Source organism: Pseudochaenichthys georgianus, chromosome 5 (assembly GCF_902827115.2).
Source record: "Pseudochaenichthys georgianus chromosome 5, fPseGeo1.2, whole genome shotgun sequence".
Lineage (NCBI taxonomy): Eukaryota > Metazoa > Chordata > Actinopteri > Perciformes > Channichthyidae > Pseudochaenichthys > Pseudochaenichthys georgianus.
In genome coordinates, this window is record NC_047507.1 from 21,218,072 (window position 1) to 21,231,247 (window position 13,176).

Here is a 13,176-nt window from a genome sequence, read left to right on the forward strand (position 1 = left end):
TACACTAACTGTCAGAAGGAATACAACATTGTTTAAGAAAAACATTTCTACTTCCGTCAAGTCAAAATAGGCCTTTTTTTATTAGATGATGTAAAAAGACATGGATAAGATTGCCATTGTGCGCTCCCTGTTTTATTCAGCATATGTCATATATATGGAAAGTCCACCGTAGCATAGCAATGCCACTTGAATTGAAGCTAGAAACAACTTTTCTTTGGCCTTTTTGCCAAATAATGGTTAATACAGTTCAATTATCAAAACAGTTGTCGATTAACTAATAAGTAATCGACGTATCATTGCAGCTTTACTCTGATTTACCTCCAGGTTTTGACCTTGAATACGGTAATGCATTGAAGGACGTATAAGAAACTTCTGCTTTTAGTGTCTGGCCTTATTTCATGTTTTCATCAGATGTCTATACCACGCCTTTTCCTCATCTCATTGCTTAATTGGTGATGCACCGATCCATAATTAATTGAAACCTTTTCCTCCATCCTTCTGTCGATGTGCCCGGACATGTGATTGTGGAAGTGCATGTCTAAGTACAAAGGTTAGTGCAGGAGGCTGGTAATGGAAACATGTATAATGCATCAGCAGTGCATTTCCAGTCGCCCATAGCCCATGATGCAACAGATGCCTCCAGTTAGAGACCACCACACTCTTTCACCTTAATACTGCCAGTAAGTAGTGAGGAAAAATGTGTCCTGCTGTACTGTACCTAGGGTCAGTATAACAGTGTTTTCATCAACTGGGTATTCTAACAATCCTGAGCCTGGTTCATTTATCACTGGGAGGCTGCTGTGGCTGCTAATGAGACTGTGTTTCTCTGCTTTAAGTAAGACTGATAATTATGTAAGATAATTGTGTAGAGAGGCTCCTCTGTGGGTGTAGTGTGACTGGAGTGGCTTGCTTGTTGACACAAAGTATAATGAATATACATCACTGTAGTATATTCATCTTCTTTTATACAAACATCCATCGAAATCCTAGACATAAAACATAACTGTTGATACACTTTGAATTCAGGTTTGTTTTTCTCAGGGTGTCGCTAAGAGAGGGAGACACTGAATTCTGGGGGCCAAGAGCTGGGAAAAGAGTGTGAAATATGCCAGCTATGGAAGATATTCCTCAGAGCTGCTGCTGAGTTAGTGGCCTTGATCTTATCATGTGTTGAGGGAGCTTGCTGCTCTGGATAACTGAGGTATTTTATTTTTCTCAATTCTGATCCAAACGATTAGCACATTTTTGTAATTTCAACGTGACCAAACATTTTCACATTTATTTATGTTCTCCCAGAGCAACCTTTTAAAAAGAGATTAACACCAAGTTACAATCTCTTTAGCATTAAATATAGACGTGCAAAGCGCTGAACACACACAGAGTGATTACAAAAAAAAAAAGTCAGGAATGTAAACGCAAAATAAAGGAAATGAGACCGAACCTTAATGACGTAAAAAGCACAGGAAGTCGTGTTTAGAAACAGTCGAAGGAGTCTTTCTGAGCAGTGAACAAAGCTGTGTCCTGCTTAATTCTTCGAAATACACGTCTTAGCCTAATTGTTGTTCAGTACAGCACATTGAATATCTGTATGGGATATTAAATTGATGTCTGACTCTTGTTCTGGACCATAGTGCTGCTTAAGGGGGGGGGGGGGGGGGTGGGGTGGGGTGGGGTGGGTAACAAGCGTGTGTTTGTTTATGCAATAGGATCAAGTAAGGATAAAGGATGCCTGGACAAAGAACCATGGCTTCCAACAGATTTATTAATCTTGTTTTCTAATTTGGACAGATGTGTGTTTTTACTAGTTTATTATTTTCCGAGTTATTGTTCTAAGGAATGTGAATATTTCTTAAATATTTGTTGGCACAGATATCTATTATTGATATAAGAGGTGTCACAATATCAGATTTTCACTCAATGGTAATTTTGGCAAAGATTATTCACAGTAACAATATTATCGCGATATCTATAGAGCATTGGAAATAAAGCAACATCTGTCAAATAGCTCTGGCTCTCTTTTTGGGTAAATCCATCACTCGATTCTTTTTGGGTGTAAGCACACACGGACAACCATTACATTCAGTTTTCTTCAGAGGACATGTTAGTAGTAGTGTTGGTGTAAATCCATCCTTTATTGGGAACCATGCTTGAGTATCTGCTTTACAGAAGCACCATGGGCTAAGGAGCCTGCTTCAGATGTCACGCCACATTACACAAGAGCTCACTGGGCTGCAGACGTTCAGCACCCCTGTACCCGATGCTCCTTCATCCCAGCAAACCGTTCGAAAATCACCATCAATTATGAATTATTTCCATCCGGTGGGCTGCGATTACTGCCCGTGGCACTGCAGGGGCTGTGCGCTGCTCCTGCTCTCAGCTTCGTCAAATCATTTCACTGCTGCTGTTCAGAGTCGATGAAATGAGGCAGGAGAGGAACTTGGGCCAAATCCAAGAAATAAACGAGAGGGAGCGACCTCACCCATTTCTTTTATTCCTCATCAGTCAATTTGAAGAGCATAAACATCGACCCAGTCAGATTTGAGCTTCCCTGTTAAGTGAGTGTTTTTCTGAATTGGATTGTTATACACACTTCTACTCCTGGCTGTGGTAGATTTCAGGCTGTCAACAAGAGCACTTCACCTTCACATTGATAGAACCTCTGAAAGCTGGTGGGTTAGAGATATTACCTGTTCTCCATCCCATTTCCCATCTGATATGCTTGTGTGTGTGCAGAGATGGGGTCGTTACTAAAAAAAAGTAATATATTACATATTACATATTACTTTAAAAAAAAGTAATATATTACACTACTTCGTTACTATCTACATAAAGTAATTCGTTACTTTACTCGTTACTTTACTCGCAGGGCCGGCCCGCCCCTCCCTACAGGCAGATCACGCAGACTGCTAAAGTTTCAAATGTTCTCTTTAGTTCAGTTTCCATTGTCGCATAAGACTGATCCAGATAGCTCCTGAATGTTTTCCTATCTGACCATGGCTGTCCTCTGTCTCCTGCTATCTGACCGTGGCTGTCCTCTGTCTCCTGCTATCTGTATATTTTGCGCAGTCTATCTCTGCTCACGCTGTTGCGTCAGCGTGTTCTCCTGCGTTTTGGCCATGTGTTGCACTGGAGCCAGACTTCAGCCGAGCACGTACGAACTGCGCATGCGTGAGTGGCAATAACTCTCCTTACCAGCAGGCAGCGGTAGTGTGTATTCGTCATTCAAAACAAGCAACAACCGGAAAACAGAGAAGAAGGTGTGTGTGTGTGTGTGTGTGTGTGTGTGTGTGTGTGTGTGTGTGTGTGTGTGTGTGTGTGTGTGTGTGTGTGTGTGTGTGTGTGTGTGTGTGTGATATAAATAAACAACAGCTATGTGCGTTAGCTTCACCTAGCATGTGTTCTTTGCAGGTGTTTGTTGAGGTTTGATTATGACTGATTTTAGAAAGTAACGAAGTAACGCGTGTCGGGGCAATGTTAGTAACTGTAGTGTGATTACTGGATTATAAAAGTAGCGCGTTACACTACTCCGTTACCGACAAAGTAATATTATTACAGTAACGCGTTACAAAGTAACGCGTTACATCCAACTCTGTGTGTGTGTGCTCACTTGCATGCTGCATGTGTAAAAAGGCCTTAAAGGGAGAAACTGTTGCCAGGGGAGTTGAGTATGATGCTTTTTGACGGGTAGATCAGTGAAAAGGGCACGATGTGAACGTGCCTTAAAGGTGAAAACCAACCATGGGTATGTTGCTTCTTTGTAAATAAACCTGAGGACGGCTGTCACTATGTTACGATGATCCTCACATCATAAGCTTATCGTGCTATAAAAAACATTACGGGATTTTTGCCATAAAAGCTGAATAACCGTAATAACGAAATGGTATTCTCTTTACTTTTGACCATAAGAAAGTAGAAAGGCAGTTAGAGGCTTGTCGTAAGGTGTGGAAGTGAGATCACCAGCAGGGAAGAGTTGGCTATCAGCTGCTGTTCCCTTTTTGATCTTCTTCTCTGCTTTTGCTCTCCATATCCCACCGTGGGAGCAAGAAGACGGGACATTTTGTTCCCGATGTCCCAGTAACCTGTCAAACATCTTACACGTTAAAGAGTGACAGAAACCTGAGTACCTGTGAGCCTCATTGACTTTTCACACGTTTCAACATGATCGTGATCGATTCCACAACATGCTACATTGTTATTACCCCCTCTTTCATTTGCAGTTCCTCCCTCAGAAGCCCTCAATGTTTCTGTGACGGATGAAGGATGCCTGTGTAGCATCCTTAGCTTAAGACAAATATGGCTAACCTCTATATGCTTATTTGATAGGCTTATGGCCTGAAATCTGATTTAAGAAACCGTATGACTGGAACAACATAACATTTGTAGCACCTTTGACACTTTCTCACTTAATTGACTTCACATTGGATTATTAATATTTGATCAATGATTCCCCATCTCTGACTAATATAAAGGCTGTGTTTTTGTTTCATCTAATTGCTCTGGAGGTGTGTCTTCAATGCGGTCCTCTTCTGATCGGATCACCTTTACAGGAGATTAACCACACCCCGCCTAAAGCTCCATTGATTCCTTTGTGTCCTTTTTACAGTCCCACAAGAAATTCTGGACCCCTTTATTTCTCATGCCTCTAATTGGTGATGTTACTGATCAATTGATTGTATCCATTATCTGAGCCTTGCTGATGGCAGGGGTTTTCCACACAAAGTAAAACATAACTAACCGCATAATTATAGCTGCTTTTCCATCAAAGTAAGACGCACAGCTTTAATGGTTATCAATACATTATTGATTATCTCTGTGGCTGCAGACTTGTTGAGATCATTTGCAGAAATGTCATTTAAATGTGTCTTTCTACACTCTCTTACACCCAGTCAATCCACATAGAAGAAGTAGATCCTCCAGCCTCTGACCCCTCTCCTCTTTGGCAGCAGTTGTCACATTGCTGTCCAGACTTGTTCTCTGCCCGGGGCACGGTACCCATCTGTCGGAGGAAACCACATTTCTCCGTCCCTGTCTTTCAAACGGACAGATATGCCCGACTGTGTGTTCACATTTTTTTTTTTGCGTTCTCGAGTGAACACACGTTTATGCAAGCTGCTTCCATTTCCTCCTTGATTGGATCTGAGAATAGGAAGTGGGACATGTGTCTCTCCGAGGGCCTCTGGTCTCCAGTCTGCATGGGCACATTTCCTCAACGCGTAGCTGAGAAGAACAGGCGGCGTCGGGTCGCCTCACGGCTGGTGTGTAGGCGGCCGAGGACATTGGAAGGATCCCTTTAAGAAATGATGGAAATTTGAATGGATTACATTATAGAATAAATAGAGAGTGATGCCTTAGGGAGATTTGGAGATGGAGAAGTGATGAGGCAGTGTTGTTGCGTAAGAGACGTGTGTCATTATGGTGAGGCTGAATTGTCTTACTGGATCCCTCTGTAGTGTGAAATTGCCCCCTCAGCGTTTATTATTTTATTTGTTTTTATCCCCTTTTTTCTACGTCTGTTTCCTTCTCCTTACTGCCTTCATTTATTTAGTAACTAATCTTGGCATCATCACCCGCTGCCTCATCACTTTCCCCTGTATGCTTAGTTTAATGTTTAATTGGGAGATTGTGTGAATACAGACATCTCATTGTTTAGTTTTTTAAGTCGTAGTGAGTCACAGGCAGAGTTGGATGTAACGCGTTACTTTGTAACGCGTTACTGTAATAATATTACTTTGTCGGTAACGGAGTAGTGTAACGCGCTACTTTTATAATCCAGTAATCACACTACAGTTACTAACATTGCCCCGACACGCGTTACTTCGTTACTTTCTAAAATCAGTCATAATCAAACCTCAACAAACACCTGCAAAGAACACATGCTAGGTGAAGCTAACGCACATAGCTGTTGTTTATTTATATCACACACACACACACACACACACACACACACACACACACACACACACACACACACACACACACACACACACACACACACACACACACACACACACACACACACACACACACACACGCACACACACACACACACCTTCTTCTCTGTTTTCCGGTTGTTGCTTGTTTTGAATGACGAATACACACTACCGCTGCCTGCTGGTAAGGAGAGTTATTGCCACTCACGCATGCGCAGTTCGTACGTGCTCGGCTGAAGTCTGGCTCCAGTGCAACACATGGCCAAAACGCAGGAGAACACGCTGACGCAACAGCGTGAGCAGAGATAGACTGCGCAAAATATACAGATAGCAGGAGACAGAGGACAGCCACGGTCAGATAGCAGGAGACAGAGGACAGCCATGGTCAGATAGGAAAACATTCAGGAGCTATCTGGATCAGTCTTATGCGACAATGGAAACTGAACTAAAGAGAACATTTGAAACTTTAGCAGTCTGCGTGATCTGCCTGTAGGGAGGGGCGGGCCGGCCCTGCGAGTAAAGTAACGAGTAAAGTAACGAATTACTTTATGTAGATAGTAACGAAGTAGTGTAATATATTACTTTTTTTTAAAGTAATATGTAATATGTAATATATTACTTTTTTTTAGTAACGACCCCATCTCTGGTCACAGGGTGGTGAGATTGAGAAAAGAGAATACGTGAAGTCTCAAATCGGAGAGAAGTCTAACACTGTCTTTATCAGTACACGAAGGAAGCAGGAGAAATAACATTTAAGGGATCTTAAAAGCGTTAGGTCCCATTTCTCTAAGTGCATATTGATTTCAAGCCTCATAACATCCAATATTTGCCTCTAATGTCTCCAGATTCCAGCTTCAAAGCCAGTGCATGTTGGTATCCATTGGTCAGCCCGTCACTAAAGGGTCAGGTATTGATTTATTCAACAGATTTGCTCTGAAGTGTGGACAGGAAGGACCCGAGGGCCAGACCATTATAGATTTAGTGGACTTCAAAGAAATATCCTTGTACTCTTTCCAATGTGTTATTCAACTTTCTCTTTGTTTGACCTAACTTTCTCTAAATTCACAGTGGCAGAATAAGAATCAGTTAAATAATTGTCTCATTAAAGAGTGCAGCATTAATTTTTCACTCACACAACCAACCAACTACTGCGTAATGTGGTCAGATATCATTAACACCTACAGTATGCAGTTTAGTGCAATGCAGTACTATCGCCCTTTAGTAATACTGACTTTGTGCAACGTTTAATGTTCAATTGGATTATATTTGATCCCAATTATATGTGGGTTAGTACGCCCCTACTCTGGTTAAGGTCTAAATTTAAATGAAAAACGCATCTTTGTACATTATATTGGTGTCTACACGTTCTTCAGTTGAATTTAATGTACATTCAAATGTGTCTTTCATAATACACATGATCATTTAAATGTTCTTTCTCTAATCCAAACGCCTTTTCTCAGATTGATCCCAATTGTCCCAATAAGAAATGGGGCTTCGATGGTACATTACTTAAAGTTTTGTATTGCCGAAAGCAATTTCATGAGGAATTCAGGGGTACTTCTGGCACTTTAACAAAATCATGGTGTGTTTAGGATTTCACTCTAACTAACTCTTACTAATCAACTTCATGCTCTAAAACGTGTCTAAACTCATGTCACAGTTGAACATATGTTCTTCTCCTCAGTGTGAGATTGAACCTCTCTCAGTCACGTACCCTCGAGCCATTTCTCTTGCTAGGAGCTATACGGCGATTTGCTGTGTGTGTGTGTGTGGCCTAGCATTACTATACTTGTGGGGACCTAAATCTGTGTACATAGTCACGTGTGGGGACTCACCTCCCTTATGGGGACAAAATGGAGGTCATTAATTGTAGGGTTAGGGTAAGGTTAAGGGTTAGGCATGTGTTGGTTAAGGTGTGTGTGTGTGTGTGTGTGTGTGTGTGTGTGTGTGTGTGTGTGTGTGTGTGTGTGTGTGTGTGTGTGTGTGTGTGTGTGTGTGTGTGTGTGTGTGTGTGTGTGTGTGTGTGTGTGTGTGTGTGTGTGTGTGTGTGTGTGTGTGTGTGTGTGTGTGTGTGTGTGTGTGTGTGTGTGTGTGTGTGTGTGTGTGTGTGTGTGTGTGTGTGTGTGTGTGTGTGTGTTGATTGGTAGGGTCCAGGCCTCAGCATCAACAGCGTGCTCTGTTCTGATCGAGCAGGGACACACTGCTGCCTTTGTGTGGTCGCGGGCCCACCAGGATGGGTCACATTTGCACATGTATTCACACACAGAGTAAAACACCAGAGGAGAAAGACCTTTAAAACAGTTGGCATGTTATGAGGCTGTGGCTGCTGGATGCTGCAACACATGGCATGGCACTGCAGGATGAAGACATAGGTTGATCATTTACAGCTGTTGATCCTCAGTCTTGACACAGAACAAAGGTGCTACCTTTCGTTCTATCCTCCTTTTATGTTCGCACTTGTCAGTGTATTGCGCTTCACTGAATAACGAAACTAGAGAGATGGTTCAGGCATGCCAGGATTCCTCACAGAAGAGCTGTCTGGCACCACTTCTTCTTCCTGTCAAGTTTCATCCCTGGTCAGAGTCAATAAAGGCTTTGTCATTTCTTTACTCGGATCCTTTTTCTGCAAAAGAAAACTCAAATTCATTTTTAGGACATATTTCTGACATTTAAACAGAACAAATGAGTTTAAAGCCTTCAGCAAAGCTTTTTGATCTCCAGATAGTGATGATCCTTAGTGCTGATGGCTTCTGCTTATTCTAAAGTTCATGCCACCTAAATACCAAATGAAGTCTATCTGTATGATGAAGGGCATTGGAGAAAGTTCAGCAAACAGTGAATTGAATCACGGCGGCCCTCTGTGTCTATAATACTGTAATCACCGTCAGGACAAGAGAAACAATATATGTTTTCTTTAGAAAAGCCTTTGAGCGCCTTTTTATGCTCTTCTTTCAATTAGAAACTTGTATTCAATATGCTTTATTGGCATTAACTTAACAAAAATACATCCAGTTCTGTTATAGCCGGTGCTATTGCAAGGAGCTGCCTTTCCTTATTGAGACTCAACCTATAATCCCTCACAGGACACTGAACCACTATATTTTCAGAAACAAACACATTACTTTGAGTTGACAAGAGGGATTTTTGGGGATCTTGTGGTTCTACATTTCGTGATCTCTGGACCTACAGATATTCTGAATAATTATGCAACAGCTGGACCCCTGTTAATCCTGCATGCTCCCTCCCACAGGTTCCCCTGCCACCTATAATGGTGTTTGATCTGTCTGTCTGCCAGTCACTTTATTACTTAAAAAGATGTTCCTTTAGACTTGCTGGGAGATGAAAGATTCCCTTCTGCTTTCTCCTAGTACTACATATTTCCATGCTAGCAACCCTTCTTCCCAAACACGCGCAGCCGCAGACAGAAGAAATGTAAGAATGGAAACACTCACATCCATCCTCCTTTTTTCTATTTTCTATAACTTTTGCAATCCTATTCAAATAAAATTGCAGACTGAACTGGCAGCACTGTATTTTTCCCCCCTCTGCCTTTTTTTCTCCTAATGTACTACCATGAGTCAAAGACAACCACAACTGGCCGACATGTTGCCCAGTTGCTAGGCAGTGGGCACTATTTATTTTCCTGCGAGCTGCATTAGTGTGTTTTTCAGTTCATCCTCATGTCAGTTCAGTTTGTTTTTAAAGGCAAGGGTCAGTTAGGTTATATTTAGTACAGGTTGAAGCTTTAGTTTTGAAGTGGTTTTTTAAATTATACTGTTTGTGAGGAAAGAACGTAGAATCAAAGGGAATACTTTGTTGGTTTGTTCACACTGTGAGATGTTGTTCAAGCAGCTGCAGTCTTGAGCCTCCTCAGTCCAAATGAAGCTATGCTCATATGTAGCATTAGCCACAGATCAGGCAAATTGTGTTGTGTAATAGTGACAGTATCAGTGGTATCAGTCTGTCGTCAGGCCGTTGGTTTTTGCCAAAGCTTTTCCCCACAGAACCACCTGCAACATTGCTCATTGCCCCGATCTAGTGACAGTCCAGCCTTTTATCCCTCAGCAATCCCAGCTGGCCTACCAAGTGTGTGAGTTTCATTCAATTCATCTACCAGTGAAACGGAAGTTAGAGCATCTTAAGCTTCTGAACTGTGAAATATTCTCCACTCAAATTGAACATTCAAGCAATGTACTGTAACAAGAATGAAATGTGGGCTGATTTAGAATTTAGCATGATTGGTTTGTAGTAGCCTACGTGTGCGATATTTTGTTAAACAGGTGCACAATATGAGCTGGGATGTGATTTCAAAACGATTTAAAAAGGCCTTTTCTTTCCCTCTCCACTTTGAGGTCATTTAAGAAGATTGTATTCAGTCCTGTAGAAATTCTGCAAACCGTTTTTTTAAAGTACAAGTGCTTGTTCAGTTGCTGGCAGCCTTTCACTGCCAGCTGGCAGCTGCAATATTCAAGTGAAACAGTGCAGTGCAGGACACCATTTGCCTGCATATATGCATGGGAATTGGGGTATTTGAAGTACTCATAATATGGATTTCTGTAGCAGCAGTTTATTGTTCTTTACTAATCCTTTTTTGGGTGGAAAATATTGTAAAACCTCACTTTATTCTCCAATGTGTTGTTCCTAAAGTAATTATTTGAGGATTCTGTCATGTGTGTGTGAAACAGAAAGGGTATCTAGCAGTAGATCCAATAAACTAAACCTATTCCACATGCACAGGCTTGATAACTGGAAATATACTGTGTGTGTGTGTGTGTGTGTGTGTGTGTGTGTGTGTGTGTGTGTGTGTGTGTGTGTGTGTGTGTGTGTGTGTGTGTGTGTGTGTGTGTGTGTGTGTGTGTGTGTGTGTGTGTGTGTGTGTGTGTGTGTGTGTGTGTGTGTGTGTGTGTGTGTGTGTGTGTGTGTGTGTGTGTGTGTGTGTGTGTGTGTGTGTGTGTGTGTGTGTGTGTGTGTGTGTGTGTGTGTGTGTGTGTGTGTGTGTGTGTGTGTGTGTGTGTGTGTGGTAAGGTGAGCTGCTACCTATTTATCGACTGTTAGCAGCTTCAGTTTCACTGGACCAACTCCAAAGAGTATGTTTACTTCTTTCAGGAGAGTGTGTTTTGGCTACAGACTCACATATGTTCAACTGTGCCACAGAGGCTGCAAGGTCAAACTCTCCTGTGTTTTGCACAATTATTTAAAGAAATCACTAATGCTTATCCCTTCGTTGTTGTATGAAGGTTAAACAGCGTTGGTGTGTGGATGCTCAATTGAAGGAGACGTTTTGATGGTCTTTTGGCTTGAAACCAATATTGTGGCTTGAATCCAACAAAAGCTTGTCGGTTATGCAACATTTTCAATCTGAATTCTGACAGAAATGACTTTATTAATATGAAAGCACACTTCCCATTTCCATTGAATAAGTCTCCATCATAGTTATTTCCCATTTTCTTCACCATCGAATATGTTTACAGTTTTTAACTCAAGGTACTCCGTGAGCAAGAGAGCATTCCTTCTGCTCAACAGTATGGTCCACAGCCTGTACAGCAGATGGATGAGAGCTTCATTGCAATAACATTTGTAAAATGGCCTGGTGGGAGGAAAGGGGACTTTAGAACCAGGAGGTGGATGTAAGATGGAGAATGTCACACAGCTTTCAACAGAAAATCCCTTTCACACAGACCATGGAGGCTAACATCCTTTTGGTTTTGATACATTTGGTCAGCCTAGATTCACTCTAATAAATGTGACGCACACCTTTTAGACGGTTGGGTATTTTATTTCAAGGCAAAGTGCACATTCTCCAGTCTGAGCTCATATAGCATGGAGCTGTAGGAGCTGACAGCTGTCCGGAAAGCTATCTTAGCCCATTCCTACCCAGAGGCTTTGCTGTGCATGTGTGTGCCGCATGCTGTGTAGTATTTTAAGGGTCATCCCAGAAAGACTTCACCCCAGGCGAGTACGAATGGAGAGTGCACTGACAGGCACCCCTGGGTGTGTATATGTGAGTGTGTGTGTGTGTAGTGTTGGATTCCTTGTGGCAGATGAGCTCTCTCTGGTCACTTCAGGCTATTAGAATAAACACAGCAGTGGATAAGAAAAACCCATATCCTGTCATTAAAATGTTCACCACGATAAAGTGACCCGTCTTAATATGGAAAGGAGGGAATATGAAAGGTGGATTGTGTCCCTTTAGAGGTTCAGAGAGGTCGGGATGTTGGATGAATTTAAGCCCTGTGTTTCACCATTTGAGACTACAGATAGAAGTGAGTTTCAGAGTCCCTGTAGGTCAGGGGTGTCCAAACGTATTTCTACGAGGGCCACATACAGAAAAATATATACGATGGGCTTGGCTGCTCACGAGGTGAGGTTTGCCTTATCAGTTAAGTTATAAGTTAGCAAAATCAATCAAATGTAGGTCAATTATGCTTGATCCTTGAAAAAAACTGCTTATCTCATCTCTCCATACGGTTTAATTCATTTTGTTGGCTGTTCATTCCTTAAAATGAAAGCCTTAGATTGCTTATAATAAGAGGAAATAGGAAGGGTCTATTTCAAACTTGTTATGTAAATAAGTTATTGGGCTTTTTTCTTATCAACTTAGATTTGTTAGAATTTTTTTTTCTTTTTTTATTAACACATGAATACTGTGTAATATATTTGTTCATGTATATTTAAGAAGTACAATATAAAACAAGCACAAGGCTCATTTCCAGATTTCATTGTACTTTTTGAATTTGCTGAGGGCCAATTCAAAATGGCCTGCGGGCCGCATTTGGCCCCCGGGGCATCATTTGGACACCCCTGCTGTAGGTGTACAGTAAGAGAAAACAGGAGGCAAGTCCAGGATGAAACGGAGTTCTGCTGCTGAAGGCAAGACTGGGAGGCGAAGGGAAGGGAGTGAGACGAGGGTCCAGATGTGAGGCGGCCTCGCTGGCTGCCTGTTTACATTTCTCAGCTAACGGGAGTATATTTTTAACCTCTGCTTGTTTTTGTTCTCTCTGCAGGTGCTGGAGAGTCGGGGAAGAGCACCATTGTGAAGCAGATGAAGTGCGTAACTGCTCATTGTTTTGCTTGTCCTTCCATATTCTCAGACAAATGAATGTATGGTTTAACAGCACAATTACATTCATTTGGCATATTTACACAAAGGTGGATTTACAACACTTATTTAAGGATCAGTATGTTCTGTAAAGCTGTTAGAATAATTAGAGCAGCATATTCATTTGTTGATGTTAAAGAAAGTGGA

The 13,176-nt window shown here is 41.7% G+C and overlaps 1 protein-coding gene across 1 annotated transcript in view; it reads left to right on the top strand.

Moving 5' to 3' along the window:
• The window catches only part of LOC117447191 (guanine nucleotide-binding protein G(i) subunit alpha-2), a 51,631-nt gene that overhangs the window by 24,817 nt on the left and 13,638 nt on the right, over positions 1-13,176 (top strand). Inside the window, exon 2 of the mRNA XM_034083865.2 lies at positions 12,935-12,977. Within this exon, the coding sequence (XP_033939756.1) occupies positions 12,935-12,977 (43 nt within the window). The remainder of the gene's footprint in view (positions 1-12,934; positions 12,978-13,176) is intronic.